General features: G+C 62.7%; 2 protein-coding genes across 12 annotated transcripts in view; one reads left to right on the top strand and one right to left on the bottom strand.

The window, feature by feature from the left end:
- The first annotated feature begins 4592 nt into the window (after positions 1–4592).
- Positions 4593–20231, top strand: LOC142086331 (semaphorin-3D-like). 2 transcript variants are annotated; one of them, XM_075159281.1, is made up of 18 exons: positions 5083–5157; positions 5715–5817; positions 10208–10368; positions 11121–11183; positions 11430–11549; positions 11871–11973; positions 12450–12578; positions 12906–13051; positions 13290–13404; positions 13570–13639; positions 14007–14151; positions 14234–14456; positions 14576–14664; positions 15147–15188; positions 15459–15616; positions 15841–15905; positions 16159–16289; positions 16375–20231. In XM_075159281.1, the coding sequence occupies exons 3-18, from the start codon at positions 10303–10305 to the stop codon at positions 16789–16791; spliced, it is 2082 nt and encodes a 693-aa protein (XP_075015382.1). In that variant the 5' UTR covers positions 5083–5157; positions 5715–5817; positions 10208–10302; the 3' UTR covers positions 16792–20231. The 2 variants fall into 2 exon arrangements, with proteins under 2 accessions (XP_075015380.1, XP_075015382.1); XM_075159279.1 differs by lacking the exon at positions 5715–5817 and having other exon boundaries at positions 4593–5157.
- The window catches only part of RAD54L2 (RAD54 like 2), a 70505-nt gene continuing 67093 nt past the window's right edge, over positions 20050–23461 (bottom strand). For 9 of the 10 annotated variants that reach the window (XM_075159273.1, XM_075159272.1, XM_075159269.1 and 6 more), the window contains one exon: positions 20050–23320. In XM_075159273.1, the coding sequence (XP_075015374.1) occupies positions 22332–23320 (989 nt within the window). In that variant the 3' untranslated portion in view covers positions 20050–22331. The remainder of the gene's footprint in view (positions 23321–23461) is intronic. The other variant, XM_075159278.1, reaches the window with a different exon arrangement.

The following is a 23461-nucleotide window of genomic DNA, read 5'->3' as shown; positions in this document are numbered from 1 at the left end:
TGGGGGTCTGCGTGGGCACGTGTGACCTGTGTTACTGAGGGGTTCAGTGAAACGCGCCATTCGCAGGGCACACCGTGACACCCCGGTGCCGCTCGAGCTCTGGCGCTGGCTTTTGTGGTCCCAACCTGTGTCATGCTGCAGGAGCATCCCGTGCCTCTATCCCCATCCCACAAGCACCGCAGGCTTTCCCGGCAGCGGTCCTGCCCCGGCCAGGCAGCTCTGGGGGAAGGCAGGGAGGGAGCCGAGGGCCCACCCCGCTGGCTTTGTCCTCCCGCTTGGAGAAGGGCGACAGCTGCCTCTCCCTGCAGCTGCTGGGGCATCCATCATCCTGCGCGGGATGGAGGGGAACAACCAAAGCCCTGGGCTGAGCAGGGAGGGTTCCTGTGCCTGCCGGGGCCGGGAGGGGGGCAGGCAGCGCTTTAGGAAGAGGGACAGCCGTGGGCGGAGGTGCATGCCAAGGCACACGACCAACAAGTGTTGGTCCAGCTGTGCACGTGGCGTGCCCACAACCAACGTGCGGATGTGCATGCAGGGACGGGCACAAGGGCTGAGCCGCGGGAGAGGGGGAGAGCCCCTGATGGCAGGGCACGGCTGCCTGAGCCCTTGCTGGTTGCCTGGCTTTGTGCCTCAGTTTCCTTGCTGGGGCGAGACTCCTTTCTCCCGGCTCCCAAAAGTGGCAGAGCAGTACCTGCCCTCCCTGGGAGAGAGGAGACCACCCGCACCCAGGGCTTCTGCGGGGGGAGGCAGGACCATCTCAAGAACGTGAGGCTGGGGTCTGGGATTCAAGGCTTGGCTCTCGGGAGCCTCGGGTGGTGCCAGCCCATGGCGGGGGGTCTCAGCTCCCCGAGGCTCTCCCCTCTCACAGTGAGCTCTAGCACAGCGTTGGTCACTGCGGCCGAATGCTGACACGGGTGCAGCTCCTCTCCTCCCCCCCGCTCCTCTCCCTTCAGGTCCCCCAGCTGCTGGGGTCCAGCATTTCACCTCCCGCCGGTGGCCCGGCCAGCCCCGCGGTGTAACTGAAGAAGGCACTAGGCTGCAAATGGCGCGTGGGGATTAGCTGGGACACAATCGGGGGCTGTGAAGGTGCTGGAGCACATGGCGGGCTGTGCTGGGCAGGGAGGCAGCACGGGGGGGCTGCTCTTAAGTGCGGTGGCATCGCCGAGGAGCTTGAGTTCAGTATGCTCTTCCCTCTCGGGAGATAATCCGTAGCCTGGTAAATCCACTGCCAGGGCCCTTCCCCCTCTGAAATTTGGGCTGGTTTACACCATTCGCGGCATCGCAGCAGATAGGCGTTGTCAGGAGGAAATTGGTGCTTTCATGGATAAACGATTCCCTCCCGTACCCGCATGTCTCAAACAGGAGGGATTTGTCTTTTCCCTGTGCTGCTCAGTTTCTGGCAAGACCTTCCAGGGGACTTGGTCTCCAAAGGGAAAAATTCAGCGCTGTGCCGTGAAACGGTGACTCTAGATGACAGCCCAGAGCTTTAAACCTGTTGGACTTCTGCAGGTCACCGGTGGAAGGGGAGGGAGGGGAGGGCACAGGATAACCACTGGGACCAGGGCATCCCAGTCAGCCCAGCGCCGCGGTGTCACCACCCGTGCCACCCACACCAAGGCACTCCTGGTGACTGCCAGCCCCCCGAAACAGGGCTGCAATCACCCACGTCCTCCCCCTCAGGCCCCATGGTGCCCGGAGTATGAAATCTTAACCCCCAGACGTCCCCTCGCCCAGCAGCCTGCCCTCATCAGCACTTCCCTCTCCAAACTGAGATAGAAATAGTCGCAGCTCCGGACAGTTGATTATTTAAAGCTGTCGGGAGTGTTTAATTTAACCCCGGTTTCATCATCAGCAGCTTGTTTCCATCCACTAGACACCCGCGCTCCCCCTCTCAGTGTAAACTCTGCCCCTGCCCGGCTCTGCACCTCCAGGCAGATTTGGGCAGAGGTTTACGGGCAGGGGACGTGACCCTGCCGCGTGTTTCCCCGGTGCCCCCGCTCTGACTGGCACGGATGCCAGGTCGGGAGCTGCTGCTGGGATTTTAAGCTGCACGCCGAGTCCCTCACCGCTGCCTCGGCACGATGGCAGGGAGCCCCCAAAGCTTGATATATAGAGGAAGCCTTTCTTATTGGAAGCTATCCTCTGGCAATTGGTTTTTTCCTTGCCCACTTTGAGCCCCTCCAGCAAGGTTCCCACTTTTTTCTGACCCTGCACCCAGCTCTGCCAGGGCTCTGGGTTCCTCCTGTGTGTGGCTGCTGCCGCCATCAAACCCGCCTTTGGCATCCCCAGGGCGAGGAGACGGAGCGCTGGTGCAACCGGGCCGCACACGGGAGCGTGCACGCCTGCCCCACCGCCCCGGCCCTGCTGCAGGCATGCGAAGCATCCCCGCTGCTCCCTGAAGCTCGCCCCGCGGCCACGCGTGAGCCTGTCCCGGCGGCAGGAGCGGTGCCCTGCCTGCCATCCGCAGAATCCCGACCCACCCTGGCATCTCCTGGAGCTCCGGGTCATGAAAGGTTCCTCCCAGGGCCGGCTTAGCCCAAACCTAAGACCAGCACAGGCTCTGCTCCATTTATAGAAAGCTGCAATTAGAGGCCAGCGTTTTCCCGAGTCCTCCAGCAACCGAATGCACGTTGGCAAAAAAAAATATTCCCTGTCGGATCCCAGGCACGTCCTTGCGATGACCCCCGGGATAGCAGGGCTCGCGCAGGGCACGGCCGCGAGCCAGCAGGACGGGCGCGGGAGGCTCTGCGGCAGAGAGCCGAGCATGGGGAAGAGCTGAAATTGCTGGAGCATCCCTGGCCCGGGAAAGCCGCTCGTCAGCTCTGCCTGCTGCGACGGGGTTTGCGGGGGAAGCGAGGGCCTGTTAGCAGGTCCCCAGTGTGGCTGGTGGGGTTCCTACCCGGGAACTGCCCCCCTCCACGATCAATGTGTCAAACAAGGAGCAATTTAAACCTAGCTAAACCCATCGTCTTTGTGGTTGTTTTTCTCCCTAGGCCTGGTTGGCCTGTCAAAACGTCTGCCCAGGAAAGGGGCAGATGGGTTGAGAAAGCAGCCCCAAACCAGAGAGGGACAGAAAACGGCACAGCCTCCCCCCCCGAGGTCACAGCCAGGTCCCCGGGTGGTGCCAGATCTCCTGGGATGGAGGAAGGCTCCGGAGCACAGAGCGAGAGCAAGGCAGCAGCGAGGGCAAGGAACGGGCAGGAGCGGAGCTGTGCCGAGGGGCTGCACCGCGGGCTGCTGCCTGCTCCCGCCTGCCGGGAGGGGGAGAAACCCCAACCTCCGCAAACCCCAAACCTCCTCCCGAAGCAGAGCCGAACGCTCCTTCTTGTGGAAGGCAGAGACCAAGGCAGTTGGGAAGGTCTGGCCGCACCATCCCTCCGGGACGGCAGAAATCCCCTGCTCCTTGTGCCAAAAGCCTCTGGCCAGAAATGAGAGCCAAAAAGCTCATTTTAAAACTTTCAGCCATGGGACTGAAAGAACATAATACAGAGCAAGAGGGGGAGTAAGTCAGAGCTGCCATTTAGGGACCAGGACGTTTATAAGCAGGAAAAAGCACCTAAATTGCCTGAATTAATTGCTGAGAGCTGCCAGGGCAGCCCCGCTCCCCGCGGGAGGTGTGGGAGCTGGCGGACGAGGCTGTGGAACCCTGTACGCCTCGGAGGGGGTGTAAATGTAAGAGAGTCCTTCCAGCCTGCAGCATCCCGGAGCCAACGGACGCTGGTGGCCTTGGAGAGGTCTGCGGTGACCAGGCCATTTGCAGAGCTACCGGCCGGAGTGATGTATCAGGTACACAGGCAGCCGCAGCGGATGCTGAAGGGATCATAAAAGTGGCATTTATGGACAGCACTCCAAAACATTAATTCCCCCTTTAATAAGAGGGACAAGAATTAACCCCAAGCTGAGATAAGACGAATATTAGAGGTCCCTCACCGGGCTCTGGCCGAGCACTGGGGGTCTCAGCAGATATTTAGCGGAGGATGCTCAAGCGCCGAGAGCCTGTTGGAGGGTGTGTACTGCTCCCAAAGCACCGCCTGCCTTTTCCCTCATGTCAGCCACCTCTGGGATACTCAAATCCGAGCGCTCCTGAGTACCACACGCCGTGGGCATGCCGGCACCGCACCACACCCCTCCCCGAGGCAGGCTGGAATCGCTGGTCTTCTGAAGTGCCTGGATGTGAAACGTGTTGGAGCTCCCGGCTGGCAGAAGGGGCAGCCAGTGAGCGGGTCTCCCCGCCGCGGCCACATTTCCCAGTACCCAAACTGGCCCTGTGAGCACCAGCCGCTCTGCCAGCTCCGGGAGGTGGAGGGGGCAGGGTGTCCCAGCTGGGACAGGCAATGGAGACAGGCTGGGCGTCCCCGCTCACAGCAATGGAGATGTTCAGAAACCCTCCTCGCCCTACCAGGACCATCGATGACTGCTGAGGCTGCCAGGCCAGCCCAGCCAGCGAGACGCCCGCCTCCTTGGGCCCCCGCTTTCCCTCCCAGCCCGGCTGGTTCGGGCTGCGTGAGCTCTTCAAGACCAGCCTTGTCTCCCCCCGAGCCCGCGTCCCCAGGGAGGGCTGGGCCCCGGCCCCTGGCAGCCTGCAGGTGCTCTGCTCAGATAAACGCTGACGAGGCGGTTGCGGCGGGCACTGCAGGGTCCCCCCCAGCCTGCGCCTCGCCGCCCCGGCCCGGCGTGCCGAGCTCGCCGCGGCTGTGTCCTCCCCCCGCAGCAGGCTGCACAGCAGCCCCGGCTCATTTTGCAGCGCTGTGGGTGTGCGGGGGGCTGGACACTTGTTCTTGGTGGCTCCTCTCCACCAGGCAGCTGGCCTGACGTCTTCTCGGGGACGAGCTGAGCTGCCGAGCCGTCACTCGCGGTCCCTCCAGCACCCTCCCCAGCCAGGGGCCAGTGGGACGGGGGTCCCGACCCGCACACAGCCCGCCGTGGTGCAGCCTTCCCCCTTCTCTGCTTGCAGCTGGCGGCGGAGGCGGCATCTCGGCGCTGGACCATGGTGCTGTGAGGGCGAGCTGCCCCCTCCCCAGCTGCAGAGTGCCAGGATGCAAACTGCCCCCGGCCACGGGCTGCCCCTCGCCGCGCTCCTCCTCTGCCTCCTCCTGCAGCAGCCGGGCAGCAGCAAGGCATGGAAGCAGCATGCCCCGCGCCTTCGCCTCGCCTACAAAGGTAAGGGGGCCGCCCAGGCGGATTTCCTTGGGGTCTGCGGCTTGCTTGGGAGGGCTGGGAGAGCGTCCTGCAGGCAGGGAGCGAAGGGGACGGCCAGGGCTCGGAGGAGGCAGGCAGTAGCCCTGCCGTTGTGGCTGCAGCATCTCCGCACGTTGGGCCCTCGGGATGTTTCATGGCTGCAGCCCTGAGCACAGCCCCTGAGGATGCCGGCATCGGAGAAGGGAGCTGAGCAGGGAACACCCTGCCCTGGCTCAGCGCAATGCCGGGACCAGCAGAGATGTCTCCTGCTCAGACTCACTCTGGGCATCTTACGGCGTGTCCTGGGCTGGAGCTGAGCTGGGCAGCCCCAGGTCTTCACAGTCACAGGGCAACGGGGACGCTGAGCCCCAGGCAGTGCTGCCGGCCCCTTCCTCTGCCTCCCACCAGCACAGTCCTGCCCCCGCTCAGCCCTTCTGCCCTTACCCCTCCTTTCCTGCCGAGGAGAGGCTGATCCGTCCTACAGATCATTTCCCTGCTGCACTTTACCCTTCCCCCCTGCATCTGTCTTGTCTGTTTAGATTATGAGCTCTTCAGGGGAGGCACCGTTTGCTCTTCTTGTGCCTGATGCAAAGCGGGGCCTCTTCTCGGTCATCTGAAGAAGCAGCAGGAGCAGAGCGACAGGTAGCACAGAACACACCCCAGCAGGGAAGTGCAAAAGGGGAGCGTCTCTAGGGAAAGGGTCTCTGCAGGGGAATGACCTGCGTGGTTAGAGCAGAGCCCTGCTAGCCCGGCAGCTGGTCACCCTGCCGTGGACCCGTAGCACGGACTTGGCCAATTTACCTGCTTTCAGTTTCTCCTATGTGAAAAAGAGCAAGTTGCTTTGAAGGCCAGAGAGCTCAGCACACCTTGGTGCTCAGCAACGGGCATGGCGGTTGGCAGGGCTCAACCAGCCCTTCTCCGTGCCTGTGAGGTGACAATGTGGCTTTCCCATTGGCATCGCGCTCAAAGGCCTGGGGCCATCCCTCTTGGCCTGCTCCATCACCCTGAGAAGCTGCTCTCTGGGCAGTGGCCACCGGTGATGCAGAAGATGCCCCTGACTTGTGGCTGGAGAGGGCTGGACCTCCCAGGGATGCAGGATATCCCTGCGGGGAGATGGTCCCTGCTGATAGCCCAGCTCGGAAACACGGTGCAGGGTCTGCCTTTCCTTGGAGCCGGAGGAGGCAGAGCAGGGCTGCTGGGGCAGCGGGAGCACCGAGGGGCCGCTGACTTCAAAGCCCCACAGTGTGCTGGGGCCAGACATGCCAAAAGCCCTCGAGTCTTGGGCAGAGGCAGGAGAGGAAGCTCCCAGCCTCAGGAGGGCTCAAGGACAGCGCGAACAATGGCAGGGGATGTGACTCACGGACAGCACAGGGTAGGTTCAAGGACACAACGCCTTGAGAAGTTTAGGTTTAAAAACCCCTAGGAAAAAAGAAATAAAAGGAGGCCTTTGAGCATCCGTCTACGGGATCAGCCTTGCCCTCAGATCCCAGCATGGGGGAGGCAGGCAGAGCCCTTGGGGGGCGGGGGGAGAAGATGCAAGCAGGCTTGCGAGAAGGAAATGACAGCACCGAAGGCTGGGAGAGCAAAGGAAGGATGGGGCACGGGGCACGGGGCCAGGAACAACAGCAGCGGCTCCCACCTTGCCGAGGAGGCGAGGAGGAGGTTTATAATAGCACGCCGGCAATCACAGCCCTGCAAGAGGCAGCCTCTGGGTAAGCTGGGTCAGGCTGGGTCAGCCCTGGCGCTGCCCGGAGCTGAGCCTCTCTGTTTTCTGAGGCCAAACAGCAGCGCAGCTATGCAGTGAAACCACAGCACGCCTCCCAGCTCCTCTTACTGCAATAATCCGGGGCAGGCACAGCTAGGAGTTGGCAAATGGGTCTTCTGCCAGCCTTTCATCTGCAGCCAGCCCAGAAGCCATCACCATGCGGCAAGTGCTCAGGAGCGCGGGAGGCTGGTGGGTCTCTGCTTATCGGCACCAAAAGCTGTGCTAGCGCGTCTCTTATCAGCCGATGGCAGTGAGGGGCTGGAGCCCAATTTAGCGCCAAGCTTCCCCTGGGCTTCAGGGATCTCCTCTACGGTCTGCTCCGCCTGATGGCTGGGGGAAGGGGAGAGGACAGCCCTCCGGCACAGCCGGGCTGTGACCCCAGGAAGCCCAGGGTCGCCCTGCACTGAGGATGCTGTGGCTAAGGGACAGGCGGAGATGATGGATGGGACAAGGCGGTTGCAGTGGTCCCGACAATAAAGAAAAACACGGTGGCCTTGGGAGATACTGAACACAAAGGAGAGGATGTTTCTCCAGGCTCACCCATCGGTTTAGCCACCGCGCAGCTGCTGCGGAGACCGCCTGGTTCCCTGCCTCGAGGGTCGGGGCTTGGATCAAGTGCCCTGTACGTACAGCTGGACTGGGGGCAAGAAGGGGCTGGTTTGTGCCACAGCAGCTTCCTGCGTGCAGGGTCTGGATCCACAGCGCTCGATGTCCCCTTGGTGAGGGGGCAGAACTGCTCCACAGAGTCAGGCTGAGACCCCCATGGTCATTGACGCTGCCAGAGGTCTCACGGTGCAAGCACAGGGCAATGAGTCCTCCCTGGGTCTCCCCACATACTGTCACAGCAGCAGGGAGGGCTCCTCCCGTCTCCTTCCTGACCTTGTCCTCGGACAGGGCCAGGGCAGGTCAGAGAGTGACCAGCGGGTGACGTTCCCTGGGACCAGCCTTGCCCCACTCTGCTTAATTACATATTGGATGAACCTTTGACCTTCCCTCCCACCCCAGCCTGACTCCCCAGCACCCTGCCCGACATTTCCCCCTGGATCCGGCAGATCCCAGGAGCGTTGGCAGACACAGGAGGGTGGGCAATGCACAGCAGCCCACTGGGGACCCAGCGGTGACAATGGCCCGCAGGCAGGGACAGGAATTCAGCTGTTAATCCCATTCAGCCGGTGGGAAATGGCTTGGAAATCTGCCCCCCATATCCCCGGTACCCAGAGGACACCCCTTGGGAACTCAGGGGATAGTGGGGGGTGAAGTGGGGCTGTGCACCATTTTTGTGGGAGCAGGAGGAGGGCCAGGAGCTCCCCGACACAGCTGGGAGCAGCTCCGGGCAGAGGGGGGGGTTGTGTCCGCAGTAACTGGAACTCTGACCCCGGAGGAAGGGGGGAAGGAAGCGGTAGCTGGGAGCAAGCCTGGCTGCATCGGCGTGGATGCGGGCAGGGACCCTGCCTGCTGCCTGTGGCCCGGCAGGTCCTTCCCCCGCAGGGAGGAGCAGACGTCAGTGGCATTTCCAGCTCGCAGGCACTGGCCCCGCTTCCCCTCTGCCCTGGAAACGGGGTGGAAGGAAGAGAGACGCAACCTTCCGGGGCAGCCGGGCCCCTTCGAACGGAGCCGTGCCCGTGCCCACGTCCGCCCCACCTGCGCCCGGGGCCGCACGTCCGCCCACGCTCCCATCCATGCCGGCCAGCACCGGCTCCCCTTGACAGCTTCCCTCCCTCCATTCGTGGCACGCTGCTTCAATCCAGATGATTTTGGGTAATTTCTCAGCCTGGGTCTTACAGACCACCCCGGGTTTCCAGCCGCACTCCACCTCCCTCCAGTCCCCATCCAGCAGCAGCCCACCTCCATCTCCCCTTCTCATGGCCCTAGTTCTGCACCTTTCCCTGCACAGCACCAAAGCCAAGAGCAGCCTTGCCAGCGTAGCCAGCCTTCACCCTATTCCTAACCAGATCCCACCACTTCTGAAGAGGAAAGCGATGTGTTATGATTTCTGGAAGCTCTAAGGCCCGCCTCGGTGCTGGTCTCCCCTGCCTTGATCCCTGGGAGCAGGCGCTCGCCGGGGCAGCAGCTGCTGCGATCCCGTGTCCGGAGCAGCAGCCGTCCCTGCCGTGCTGGGGGCTGCTCGCCCCGGCAGCCAGCCCCAAAACCTGGCGCTGCACGTCACGGACCGATGCGGGCCCCTGGGATGTTGTTTCAGGAGTGGATAACCCAGATACAAGAGCTTATTGTCCCTCTCGCACACCCACACGCCTGCAACTGTGCCGGAGGGGCCGTGCGAGCCGCCCCCAGGTTCTGCACAGGAGGAGCTACAGCCTGGAGAGCAGGGCCTTTCCCGCTGCCCTGCCGTGGGGGGTCCATGGCACACGTTCCCCCTCGGCAAGGTGGCTCTTCCCTCCAGCAGTGCCAAAGGGGAGCTCTTAAAAGCCCTTTTCCTGAGCCAGTCTAACACTGGGTTTAGGCTGTGTCTGAGGATGCGGGGGGGAGGGCAAAATGTGGGGTGGCAGAAGCAGGGTCAGAGCAGCACCCGGGACACAGCTGGGGGCTTCCCTTACAAGCTCCCTGGGCCAGTGACCGGCCATCCGTCTGGCTGTCTGTCCTGGTGCACCCATCCGCCTGCCCATCCTGCTGCACCCACCCGCCTGCCCGCCCCGGTGCCCAGGGTAGCGCCCGGCAGCCAACAGACACCTCTCAGACTAAGAGGCTCAGGGGTGGCCAGAGGAGAGAAGTGTCCAGGCTGGGCTGTGGCGGCTGTGTTTCCATACAGCCTTTCCTTGGATGCTTTGCCCCAGAAAATAGCCAAAATCTTTTTTATATAAACTCTCTCGATCTGAAGCTCAGGGAAAACGTGCTGGGAGTTACGGCAAGCGAGTCTCCTGTGCTCTCAGCCCTCTCCCCATGGTTTCGGGGTGTAGAGGCTTTGGGGCTCCAAGAGCTCCTCTGAAAGTCAACCTGGAAGCTGAGCAGCCAGGGCTCCTCAGGCTGGACCTCTGTCCTGCCCCGCGCCCTGCAGACCAGCCCAGCCCAGGGCAAGGTCAGGGTAGTTTTCCTCTTTGCAGGGGTGTTTCCTCCAGGTAGGCTCACAGGAGGAGGCTCCGTGATGAGCTTTTGGTGTTCTTCTGCTAAGGCAGTGGCAGGAAAGTTGCATTCCCTTGGGGCAGGGGTGGGTGGCCAGAGCTGTCCCGGAGAGGGGGAGCACGGGGCCTCTGGCTGCTTGTTGTGTCGCTCATGGATGGGTTTCTCTTTCTCCCACCTTCTGCTCCTCAGATCTGCTGAAATCCAACAGCTCTCGCCTGTTGCTGGCCTCAGGGGACGGGCTGGATTTCCAAGCCCTCTTGGTGGATGAAGACAGGGCCTGGCTGATGGTGGGAGCCAAAAACCACGTCTTCCTGCTCCACCTGGACCATCCCAGCAGAGAGCCCGAGAAGGTCAGTGCTGGGAGGAGGGTGTGAGCGTGACCCTGGCCAGGCTGGCCCCTTCCTCCCCGGGAGCCGCTCCTCGTTCCCGTGCCGGGGCATGGAGGTGAACGTGCTCCCAGCCGGGCTGGTGCAACATCGCCAGGGACACATTGACACCAGGATGTCTCAATCAGTGGGGTCAACCCATCCCTGGCGGTGTTGAGCCCCGCAGGGACGGGACGACGCCGGGGAGGGACAAGGCGGCTTGGCCAGGAGAGGAGACCTGGGTGGACCCGGGGCGAGGTGGAAGGGCAGTGCCCGGAGCCCTGCTGTCACACCTAGTCCCTGCTGCTGCTGCAAGAGCTAAAACAACTCCAGCAGCGAGTCCGCTAATGTCATCCCAAGACATCCTGCTGGCGGGGTGCGCAGCTCGAGCCCAACAAAAGGAAAGCCCATTAAGGCGCTGCAGCCTGGCGTTCCCACGGGCCGGGATCCAGGAGAGCCTGCCCACCGACCGGGCGTGCCGTGGCCCACCCAGGCTCTGTCCCCACGCCAGATTCGCTCTGAGCCTATTTGGCAGGCTGCCCGCTGAGCTCAGCCGGGCCCTGGGGACCCAAAGGGGTGTCAGACCCCGTTGCAGGGCAGCCCCGTGTCCTCACCGTGCGCCTGAGCCTGGCAGCCGCTTTTGGCTGAGCCCGTTCCCACTGGTGCCCGTGGGAGCCAGCTGACCCAGGCAGCTCACGGAAAGCAGGGGCTGCATCGGTGGGGTTTCTGTGTTGCAGATTTTCTGGCCAGCCTCCAGGGAGCAGGTTGAGCATTGCCAGCTGGCGGGGAAGAACGTGGAGGTAAGCAGGGCTGGCAGCCCCCGGCTCACGGCCTTTTGCGATTCGCCATGGATATTAAACACCCACATCACCTCCAAAGGGAGCGTGGGGTCTGCCTGAGACGAGGGTGTTAAGCCAGACGGAGTTAAGCTCAGCCAGAGGAGGATCCGGCCGGGGCTCCCGCAGCCCAAGCGGACGCACCTTGGGGCTGGGCACGAGTGCCCAGACCTGGGCTGAGCTCACTAACAAACATCTCCCCTCGAGCAGACGGAGTGTGCCAACTTCATCCGCCTCCTCCAGCCCTTCAACAGGAGCCACGTGTTCGCCTGCGGGACCGGCTCCTACCAGCCTGTCTGTGCCTTCATCCAGCTGGGAGCCCGGGGGAAGGTGAGGGACACCCCGGCCAGCCGCGTCCCCACTGCAGAAGGTGGCAAGAGACCCCCCCCAGCGAGAGGGGGGCAGAGGGAGTGCCAGAGCCTGGGGAGGGTGGCCAGCCAGCCTGGCGCACTCCCTGACGCTTGCATGGCCTTGCTGCGCATGGCGAGAAGCAGCCCCGGCTTGGCAGTGCCTGGGTGCCCCATGGGGATGGGACCGGGTCCTGGCAGCCCCCTCGAGGGACCCACTCGTTGCAGAGCTGAGGACACCGGCCTCCTTCCCACTCTTCTCCAGCCTCCCCCTGGGCTGACAACTCCCCTTTGGCTCTGGCAGGGTCCCGGGGCTCCCCCCATGCGGTTGGTGACCCACTCCTTGGAGTCGGGGAGAGGACGGTGCCCGTACAGCCCCCATGAACCCTTCACAGGACTCCTCGTCGGTAAGAGAGAGCGGGAAGCAGCGGTGATGCTGGAAGTTGGGAGCACTGGGAATGGTCTGTGCTGGGAGGTGATGGCAGCAGTGCCTGCACCCCTGCTCTGCTGCACATGGCTGCGGTCCTGGGCTGGTGCCCGAGTGTGTGCGCGTGAGAGGAGCCATCCCGCAGAGCCCGGTCCTGCCCCGGCTCACCCCGACCTCGCAATTCCTGCACAGAATCGCGAATGCGGGGTGCAGATCGAATGGCACGCACACGGGGGTGTGCGGCGTCACCAGCCTGCCCACCTCGTACCGGCACTGTGGAAGGGCTAGGTGGGTGTGGGGCTAGAAGCCATGCTGGGTCACGGGTCTGGAGGAGGCTCCCAGCCAGGCTGTGCCACCTCCACCCTCCCCGAGCCTCTGAGGATGCAGGGGTGTCCTGCCAGTGTACCTCCAGCAGTGGCACCCCAACCCACCCATGCCCCTCCCCTGACCCCGCAGATGGGGAGCTGTATTCGGGCACCTCCAGTGACTTCATGGGCAGCAGCGCTGCCTTCTTCCGGACCTGGGTCCATGGGGCCGAGCAGAGCTACATCCGGACGGAGCAGAACCAGGACCACTGGCTACATGGTAGGAGTCGGGGGACCCGTGGAGCGTGGGGGGCTCTCCTGCCTGCTGGGGAGAGGCTGGGACCAGCGCTGGGTCCAGAGCTCAGTGGTCTGCCCCCCCGTCCTCTGCGGGGGAAGCACTGATGAAGCCTCCGGTGGGACCCACGCTGCAGCACACACTCTGCAGCCTGAGCACCAGGAACGGGGCTCTGCCTTCTGGGTAGCAGGGTCTCCGCGGGGCACCCTGCGTACCCTCAGCACCTCACACTGCTCCCGAGGGCTTCCAAGGGCAGTACAACAGGGTCGGATCAGGGCACAGGGCCATGTCGTGCTGCTCCTTCCCCCTCAGAGCCCGCGTTTGTCGGTGCCTACGCCGTCCCCGATACCTACAACCCACACGACGACAAGGTCTACATCTTCTTCCGCGAGACGGCCATGGAAGCTGGGCAGTGGGAGAGGCGGCACATCCACGCCAGGGTGGCCCGGGTCTGCAAGGTCAGTCACCAAAGGCCAGCATGGTGTGGCCAGTGTCCCACCAGGTGGGCTTTTACCTCCTCTGGGCCAAGGGGCATCCCAAGCAGGGGCCCACAGCAGGACATGAGGGGTCCCCGCACCCCTACCACAGAGCAGAGGGCTCAGGGCTGGGGGTATCCCGCTGTGGGGACCGAGGAGTGCACGGCGGTGGGGGAGGCTCGGAGAGGCTGGGCTGAGCCTGGCTCTTGGTGCCCGCCAGAATGACGTCGGAGGGAAGCACAGCCTCATCAACCGCTGGAGCACGTTCCTCAAGGCCCGCCTGGTGTGCTCCATCCCCGGGCCCCAGGGTACCGAGACCCATTTCGACCAGCTCGGTGAGTGCACAGCCCGCTCGGCAGCTGGCAGCACTGCAGCTCCGCCACGGCTGCTCCTTCCGGTACGCCCCAGGGAGGTGGGCATGGCATCGAGGATGCCCACCTGCATCCCCTGGACCTGCGCCCCAGTTCCAGGGCGCCTCATCTCCACCCCTCTCTTTGCAGAGGATGTTTTCCTCCTGCGCACCAGGGACCCCCAGAACCCCCTCGTCTTCGGCCTCTTCACCGTCTCCAGGTGAGCGGGGCTGCGGCTAGCCCCTGCCTGGGGCAGTCCAGCCCCCCCAGCTCCCCAGTGCTGCCCCCCGGGGAGCCCTGGGGGGAAGAAGGGCAGGACCAGGACCAGCTGGGAGAGGAAGGGCCACCAGCCATTTCACTGCTTTCCCTGCCCAACTGCCCACCAGCCCAACTGCCAAACCACCAGGTTTGGCGTCGGCACAGCTAGTGGTCCCCCAGGCTAGACTGGCTGTGCCAAAGGGATTCCTGGCACCTCTTGGGTGCCATGCACGACGCTGGCAAGGGGCTGGCAAGGGACAGCGTGGGTGTGCATGTGCCCGTCCCCCGCGGAGCAGCAGGGCACTGACAGCCCCGCGCTCCCCCCGCAGCGGTGTCTTCAGTGGCTCTGCCGTCTGCGTCTACTCCATGGCCGCCGTGAGAGCTGCCTTCAGCGGCCCCTTTGCTCACAAGGAGGGATTCGACTACCGCTGGGTCGAATACAAGGGCCGTGTCCCCTATCCTCGTCCTGGCACGGTAAGGGGCTGGGAAGCAGGGTGGGGGGGAGTGGAATGGGCTGGCCTGGCCCTAACGTGGCCCCCTCCATGTTGCCACGCAGTGCCCCAGCGAGACGTACGACCCCCTGCTGCAGTCCACCAAGGACTTCCCCGACGAGGTGATCAGCTTCATGCGCACCCACCAGCTGATGTGGGAGCCCGTGTACCCGCAGGGCCGCCAGCCCGTCCTGGTGAGGGTCAACGTCCCGTACCGGCTGCGGCGGCTGCTGGTGCACAGGCTGGAGATGGAGAGCCGGCACTACGACGTGCTCTTCCTCGGCACAGGTGGGAACTCACCCCAGCTCTGGGGACGCTGTCAGCCCATGGCAGCTTGCATGGCACACCAGTCCTGCCGGCTCGGGGGCTCCCAGCCCTGACAGCTCCTTCTCCCGCTGCGTTCACAGATGAAGGTAAAGTCCTGAAGGTGGGGCTGGCCGGTGGGGTGAGCCGTGGCACCGAGGTGATCAGCCTGGAGGAGATCAGCGTCACTAAGGTATGGGAGTCCAGGCCAGGGCTGGACCACGCAGCCTCCCATTGCCCCGTGGCTCCCTCCCTGCAAGCTCCTGCGGCAAGTCACTGGCCTCTGTCGGGGAGGTTCCTCGCATCACTGCTGGTGGCTCCCACGCGCCCTGGCCGGCAGGCAATGCTGTGAGCAGGGAGGGGACCCAGGGGGACGGCAGGCAAGTCATCTCCCAGCCCCCCATCCAGTCCCTAGGGAGGGACACTGGAGCCCAAAACTAAAATGGGAGGGCTGAGCCCAGGTTTGAAAGCACGGCTGCCCTGGGCAGGGCTGCCCTCAGGTGCCCATGCTGAGCAGGGCCAGCCCAGGCTGCTTGCACGGAGCAGGAGGAGCTGGGAGCAGGGAGCTGGGAGCAGGGCCCTGGCACCCTGCCACCTCGGGGTCCCACCCCACTGGCAGGCTGGGGCACCCAGGAAGGACTGACACGGCTGCAGCACCCTCTCCTTCCCCTCCAGGTGCCTTCTCCCATCCTGGACATGAAGTTGTCACCGAAGCGGGTGAGTCCTCCCTCCTGCTTCTTCCTAAGGCAGCCAAGGGACAGGCACAGGGGGCAGCTGGCCCCAGCCCTTCTGCCTGGGTCCCTTGGCCTCAGGGCTTGCACATTTAGGGAATGGGCTCCTGCCAGGGCAGCCTAGGGGGTGGCAGGCTCTGCCCCCCCCCGTCTCCCAGTGTCCCCACCCCAGCACGGGGCAAGGAGCTCCATTCCCCAGCTAGCCCCAGTCTCCAGCCATGGGTACTGACTGTTGCCGCTCTGCTTGCCCGAGCAGCAGGAGCTGTTTGTGAGCAGCACCCACGGGCTGCTCCAGCTCTCCCTGTACCGCTGCGAGCTCTATGGCAAAACCTGCACCGACTGCTGCCTGGCCAGGGACCCCTACTGCACCTGGGACAGCAAGACCTGCGCCCCATTCCTGCTCACCGAGAAGAGGTGAGCGTCCGCCCGGGCCAGCCCTGCTGTCCCCCTGCAAAGGGATGGCGTTCGGGGCAGGGAAGGACAAGCCACCGGCCCTGGAGGCTTTACCTGTCCACCCAGATCCCTACTGCCACCCTGCCCAGCCCTCCCTGGTCCCCCTTCTCCCAGCCACTCGGCCGTGGAGGGGTCCCAGAGCCCGGGGCGGGTGCCAGCCCACAGCCATGTCTGCTCTCCCACAGGCGTGCCCGCTGCCAGGACGTGCTGAAGTCTGACCCGCTCAGCCAGTGCCAGGACACCGCGGAGGGTGAGCGCCCGCCCCAGCCCCTCCCAGGAGCCCCAGTGCAGGCAGCCAGCTCTGCCCGGGGGCCAGTGATGCCCAGGAGGGCGAGTGGCACGGTGCTGGGAAACCAGTGCCCACCAGCTGCACCAGCACCATCTACCGCAGACCCTGTGCCACCCGCTGTGTGCCGGGCGCTCCGTGCTGCCCTCCCTCCCCACCCACCACACAGCCCCCACGCAGGGTACTCACCCCTTCCCCTGTCCCGTCACCCGCACAGGGACCGCTGCCATGGAGAAGCTGGTTTTTGGGGTGGAGAAGAACTCAACCTTCCTCGAGTGCCTGGCGCGCTCCCCGCAGACGACCATCCGGTGGCTGGTGCGGCACGGCGAGGAGACGGGCCCGAGCGAGGTAGAGGGGACAGGGCGGTGGGGATGAGGCGCAGGGGTGGCTCGGTCCCTGGAGACTGACCCACGGCACTCTGCCTTTGCCCTAGGTCAGGAACAACGGCCACTTCTCGGTGCTGGAGCAAGGGCTGCTGATCCGCCAGCTGGCGAGGGAGGACGCGGGCACCTACGAGTGCCAGGCGGTGGAGCGCTCCTTCTCCCGGCCCCTCACCCGATACAGCCTCCGCGTCATCAGGCAGGAGGCCATGGAGGTGCCACCTTACAAACGGAGCAAAGGGGCTGAGCTGGGAGGGACTCACCAGAGCCCCCGGCCCCGGATTGACCTGCAACCGGGCTACAAGGGCTTCCCGCGGGCCCTGGGGGCACCGGGCACCAGCCTGGATGTCTACTGCAACGCCCTGCGGCACCAGGAAAGGCAGCGGCAGAAAGCCTGGCACCAGAAGTGGCAGCACCCATCCCCGGACAGCAAGAACGGCCGGGTGCGGAGGCACCCCCAGCCCCTGTGAGGGGGGCAGAGGGAGCCGGGGCCGCCCGCAGCTCCCTTCCCGGCCTCTCCAGGGCCCCTCTCGCACGCGGGCATCAGCTCCGAGACACCTCTCAGCTTCCCGTGCAGAAACGCCTCGCTGTGACTACCTCAAACCCCGCCAGTCCCCGCTGCCTCTCCGTGTGCCCCGCTGGGCACACCGGGGCGAGGGCACGCAGCTATTTACGCCCTGCAGAATATTTATTCTCCTTGTTTTCCCCTGGCCCTTAACGACGATCGTTATCAGCAGCAATAATAAGCACGGAGGACAGAGAATGGAAACAGCCAGCTCTCACAAATGGTTCCCTAACACCCAGCAGCACCCAGCCCTGCCACGGACACCCGTGCACCCAGCCTCCCTCCCCTCTGGAGGCGGCAGGCCCCAGCACCGCGGTGCCCCGGTGCGGGGCTCACCTGGGCGGCTGCGGAGGTGCCAGCGGAGCCCAAATGCCGCTGGAGGCAGGGGGGCATGGCTGCTTGCTGAGCCCGGGCTCCAGCAACAGGGCACCTGGGGTTTGCAGAGATGCCTGCGCCCAGCCCAGCTCCGATCCACTTCAAACCACACTGCTTTTTAAAATTTTGACGTTTATTTTACCAAAAAAAGAGAGAGAAACAACAGACAGTTATACCAACTTACAATTTATTATTTTTTTAAAAAATGACATGAAACACAAGTAAAAATAAATACATCATATAAACAACAAATTGTTCAAAGTCTCTGTTCTGGGAGATCAGGCGAGCACATCCCGTTCGACAGAGAGAAGAGGGAAGCACATGATCATGCGTGGGGCCAACCGACCGACCCACCCTGCTAGCGATACTCCTCTTTCCAACCACAAAAAGACAGGCCACAAACTAAGGTGGTAGTAAAAAGGAAAAGAAAAACAAAGAAAAGAACCCCAAAACAACAGAAAACCCAAAATGAGACTCAACGATGGATTCCTTCAGGCTCCGGTGGATCTGCCAGAGACTCCAGCTCCGCGCCGGGTGCCACCAAGGTGGGAGCCACAAAGCAGCAGCGCAGCCGGGGCGGTGGTGGTGGTCCGGGAGGCGGCAGAGGTTGCTCTCCCTCACTTGCACCGTCGTCCCTTCGAAGGGAGCGCTTGCTCTACTCGAGTTGCAAGGAGCCATCATCCCCACTGTAATCTAGCCGGACTACGTTCCCCTTCTAACCTCTGCCCCCCACCCCAGCCCTCCCCCCCCAGGTCCTTCCAAGACTGGATTAACAAAATTCATTCCAGAGTGGCGAGAAACACCAGTTGTGAAGGTATTTGCTGTACTTGTCCCTTTTGGCCTGGAAGCCATCCACAAACCAACAGCAATTCTCTTGCATTCCGCCATTTGCTGACATCATTAAGCCAAAATATACATCTTTTCTAGCGAAGCCCCCGTGGAAATCCTGTCCTTTGCTTGCTGGAATATTTGCTTTCTGTGAGTACCTGCGTCCACCCCACCGACCTCCCAGGCGCGCCGGGAGGCCAACGTGCAGCGGATCCTGCCCAACACGGGCCAGGCGGGGCTGTGTTGCCCCCACCCCGCAGCCCCCCACGATGCCTCAAAAGCCACACAGGCAGGGGGGGCAACAAGACCACCAAGACTGGGGCACACAGCAGCCACAGCCCTCCCTGTGCCCGTGGCATCACGTCCCGCAGCGGTACCCAGCCTTCGCCCGACTGTCCCCGGGAGTGGAAACCTCCCACCTCAGGGAAGGGCTGAGGGCTGGGTGCCGACGGGGAGGGCAGCTGGCTGCCCCCGAGGGCCCTGCGGCTCTGCCCTGGCCTCTGGGCTGTGCTCAGAAATCTTCCTTAGCGTCCAAAAACCTCAGCGGAGAGTCCTGCACTGCTGTCCTCAGTGTCACCCGCAGCCCCGCTGTGAACTGGCAGCTGCTTCCGTCCGGTCATTTGGAGACAGAAATTCAGCAGCAATAGAAAAATTTAACCCGTGCAGGGAAAGCCCCTGTTCCAGGCTCAGGAAAACCAGGACGGGACCCTCTGCAGCAGAACCATGTGCTGAAGAGGAGAAAAGTCGGGGGGGGGGGGGGGGGGGCAATGAGGGGAAGAGGGGGTCCCACAGGAGAGGAGTTTTAGGGCTCTGAGAGGACCCCCCACTCGGAAAGCCCCTGGATAACCCGCACGCCCTCGGGGCTTCAGTGGGGTGGAGGAAATCCTTCCCACAGCGCCGTGGGAGAGCAGGTGCCTCCAGTCACCTTGGAGCAGCCCCAGCCACTGCCAGCCCCCCTGGTCGGGGCGTCACGGCTCTCTCTGCAACCACCTCTCAGCCGAGGCTCTGACGGGGCCCAGGGGACCCGACCCCTCGTTAAAGGGGGTGCTCAGGGCTGGTACGTGGGGCAGAGAGGTGCCGCCCCATCCCGCCGTGCTCAGGGATGGTGGCTGGGGCTCCACTCAGGCACTTGCTGCACAGGGGCACCGTGCTGCAGCTGCCTGGAGCCGCGGATGTTGGCCAGCGAGAGGAATCCCCTTGCAGCGGGTCGCACCCGGGGGCAGCCGCACCATGGGAGGGCGGTGAGGGGTCTCCAAGCCACCACGGCCACGCAGGAGCCGGGAGAGCCCTCGCACCTCACCCTGGTGCCGGGAGGTTAACGGCCAGCCCGTGGAACGAAGCCTGTGCCCTGCGGCAGCCGAGCGCCGGCTGCCTCCAGCCCCTACGGCCACAGGGCTTGGGCTATCCCGGGGAGGACATCAGACGGCAGCATGAGGCTGTGGCAGGGCCTGCTCAGGAAGCCCCGGGTGCTCTCCTGGAGAGGCAAGGAGCAGAGAAAATGGCGTGCAGTTACGGGCACCACATCCAGAGCTGCAGTGCCAACTGCCCCCAGCCAAATCTTCATGCCTCGTCTTAGCACAGAGCCACAGAAAAACCCAGTTCAGAGAGGACTCGGGAGGGTCCCTCGGATGAACCCCACTACCCTGACCACCACCAGCGAGGACCGGGGCTGCGGCAGGGCTCTGGTCAGGGTCTGCTCACGCTCCGGCCTCCCCCACGCGCCCGCAAGTCTCAACACTTGCTACTCTCGACAAGGAAAGCCCTTGCCTAGATCCATTCCCCAAATCCACCGGAAAACTGACAGCCTCACAGGGATGCAACGGACATCTGGGCAAGCTTGTCATACAATCAGTGTCACAGGGTTGTGCATGAGGTGGACACACAGAGCACAGGAGGGCATGACTCACAGACGCAGCACTGTCAAGTCTTTGGAGAAACTTGCATGAACACCATCAGTTAATTTGCTTTGTTACTTTTGTGGGGGGGTTTGATTTTTATTTCCATGGTGCATCCAAAGACAAGTTGTCCAGCAGTTTGCTCAGAACCCCTCGGTTTTCAACTCCTAGGATATGTTAAAGAAGAAAGCACTATTTTAATGTTTGTTTTTTTAAAAAAATAATTAAAATAATTTGCATAGCTAAACTGTTGATCTAAGGCTTCTATGAATGGTGTGGTTATGTTTGACAGACAATGTCCATTAAACAGAGAAAGACACTAGGAAAGCCCCATAACATTTTTTATTATGTTTTTGTAACACGCGTGCACACACACACCCCTCTCTCTCTCTCAGGAAGGGAGGTCCCCATCTTCCAGCATCCCTTTGATGGAGGATGTTGGGACATCCTGCCCTTTCCTACACCCAGTTGGTCCCAGCAAACACCAGCGACTGCAGCTTCCACAGCCCGAGAGGTCCCCTACAAGCTACCACTGCTCCAAGGTCCCGGCCACGCTCCAGGGACGTCCCACACAGGCAAGCACATCTCCTGCCTGGTGACATCCAGATGCGACACGGAGGTTCCCAGATTTCAAGTCTCCATCCTAACGCGTTCACACACACAGTCACACACACCGAGTCCAGGGTGTAGCCCAGCCTCTCCTAAGGAGCCCTGGCACCGAGGCGAGCAGCCAGCGCGTTCGCTGTCGGGGTTAGGGCCAGCCTCTGCACGCCTGTGGCAGAGCAGGGCTGGGCTGAGTGCCGCTCCCTGCGTGGGGAAAGGCGCTTCCCCGGCAGGAGCTCTGCCTTCCCAACTCCGCACGCCTCACAGCCCTCCTCCTCACTGGGAATGAGCACTGGAGGCTTCCACACGTGCTCCTCCACCTGCCCCAACACGACAAGAGGACTCCCTCCTCCCTCCGGCTGCTGCAGAACACCCGGAGCAGCTCCTCCCTGCTCTGGCACGATCCCCCGACGGGGCGCATCCAGCCAATGCAACACAGGTCAGCTACCGGCAATCTCCGCAGCTGGCCCTGCTTCGAGGCTATGCTTTGGTCAGCCGGCTGCTTCTCCCCACACAGACAACCCAACAAGCAACCACTGCGTGATGGAGGCCAGCATTTTATTTTTTTTAATATGGAAATTAATTTAAAAGTAGAAAGAAAGAGTCCCCCAAACAATAAATATTAAGCCTTCATGAAATAAATTAATGTAGAGATTCTGTGCAGGGGGAAGTCACTCCAATCACAGATTCAACAGCAACCGGCACTGGGTCCAGTGTCCCCTCCCAACCACCTCCACTGCCTGGTGCAGTGGAGAAGCAGCAGCGAGCCCACCTAGCCCCAGATCTGGTGGGCCACAGTGAGGCGAGATGTGGCCTTCACGCAGCCTGGCAGGGCCGCGGAGCCGGGGAAATCGCCAGGATTCCCCTCCGACGGCCACCAAGACGTCTGGGATTGCTCCACGCATCTGGCACACAGCGCTGGCATTAGAACCACAGGACCAACCTACCTTGGATGGGACCCTCCAGGAGGGCTCAGGGGAGGACAGGACCCTCCAGAAGGGCCCAGGCGAGCCCCCCACCAGAGCCCTGCCCTCCTCGCTGCGGCAGGAGCCTGCCTGGAGCCCTCACACTACTTTCACATGAATTTGAAGAGGATGTCAAATTGTTTGTGGGGTGTTTTTTTTTTGTTTGTTTTTGTTTTTTGTGTTTTTTTTTTTTTTTTACATCAATTCCCCCCCCCACCCCAACATACACGACGTAGAAGACCCCCCACTCCCTCCCCAGTAAAAACGCTTCATCCCCAACCTCTGCTGGAGTTGCCCCCCCGGCCCACACCTCCCGGAGTGAGAGAAGTTCACAGATAAGGCAGTTCATGTGAGAGGGAGCTCGGCCCTGCCAGCGGTCAAGCCCGTGCCTCCAGGCCTGAGAAGGGCAGTGACTCGCAACACCAAGCCTCGCCCTTCCAGACAGGACAGAGAACAGAGACAGACAGACAGACAGAGCGTGGGAGGGAGGCACTCCTATGGTTTGCATTGCTGCTTTCCCTCCTCCCCTGGCTTTTGCTCCCCCGGCCCTCGCAGGTCCACTCTATCCTCCTCCCATCTCCCAGCCCCTAATACAATTCAGATCCTTGACAGCTAAAAAACAACAAAACAAAACGAAAAGAACAAAACAACCCCCACGCCACACCCTTCGCATCCTTCTCCACCCACTGCCGTGGCCCAGAGGGGAAATCCTGACTCCCAAAAAGGTCCTGCCATTTTTGTCTCCTGGCGGAGCTGAGACCAAGCAGGAGCTGGGCCCATTATTTCCCTGTGATCTCTATAACATCGTCGTCTTTGTCCTCATCATTAGAGCTGCATCCCACCTCTGGGACCTCCTGGGGTTCAAACTGAGGCACCTGGGACCGAAGGAGGCCCCCGGCCGGGTAGCCCGAGTGAGGGGACATGTAGCCAGGGTAGGCAGATGCCATGCTCCTGGGAAGGCTGCTAGGCAAGACGGGGCTTGGGAAAGGAGCAAACATCCTGGGCTCGGGCAGGATTGACTGCGTGAAGGGAAGCGAGTAATTGGGCAGCACCCCCGTCAGAGAAGGGTTTAGCATGAATGAGGGGACGCTGGCGGTGGCTGAGGTAGCAGCAGAAGAGCTGGCGGTGCCGGCTGTCAGCAGAGGGTCAGTAGTCACAGGGAACACCAGATGAGGGTCTGGGAGTAAATTGGGCAGCTGGTAATAAGAGGAGCCAGTGCCCATGTACAAGGAGTTTCCTGGTTGGGAGGCAAATGGATGGGTTAGGTTGTGGTTTAAAGAGACAGGAGGCATGGCGAACCCACCAGAGACGGGGTACCCGTGTTCGTACGGCTGCACCGACGATGGCAACTGGCGCTTCTTCTGCTGCCTGCGGGCTTGCTCCTCCGGAGCCGACGGCGAGGTCGACTTGCGCTTGTTGCCCCGTAAGTCCAACACCGAGTGCGCATCGACATGCTGGCTGGTGGCTGGCAGGGCTGAAGACACGGAGGGAGCCATGCAGTGAGTCCCCACGCGCTGCTCGGCTCCTCGGGCTGCTAAGCCGGGCGCGTTGTCCGTGCGAGCAGGGTGGCCTTGCACCGCGTTGGTGCTGGGAGAGCTGTGCCGGGACTCCCGGGCAGCTGCTGCCTCCGCGTACTGCTGCAGCTCGCTGATGATCTCGGGGCTATCGGGGGATATGGGCCGAGTGAGCTCCTCCGCGCTGGGGAGCTGCGGTGATGAGGCACTGTGTCTGCCATTGCTTGTGGACTCCAGCGAAGAGCTCTGGGAGCCTGGAAACAAGGAGATGGAGCAGGTGAGAAAGACAACCTTGGAGATATCATGGGAAGATTGTGAGGTCAGCTCCGAACACAGGCATGATGGAAGGCAGCCAGGGAACACCGCCCCAGACACGTGGGTAGGAAAGCACGTGA

Source organism: Calonectris borealis, chromosome 10 (genome assembly GCF_964195595.1).
Source record: "Calonectris borealis chromosome 10, bCalBor7.hap1.2, whole genome shotgun sequence".
Classification (NCBI taxonomy): Eukaryota; Metazoa; Chordata; class Aves; order Procellariiformes; family Procellariidae; genus Calonectris; species Calonectris borealis.
Note: the sequence above shows the minus strand (reverse complement) of the source record. Positions and strands in the feature narration are given on the sequence as shown.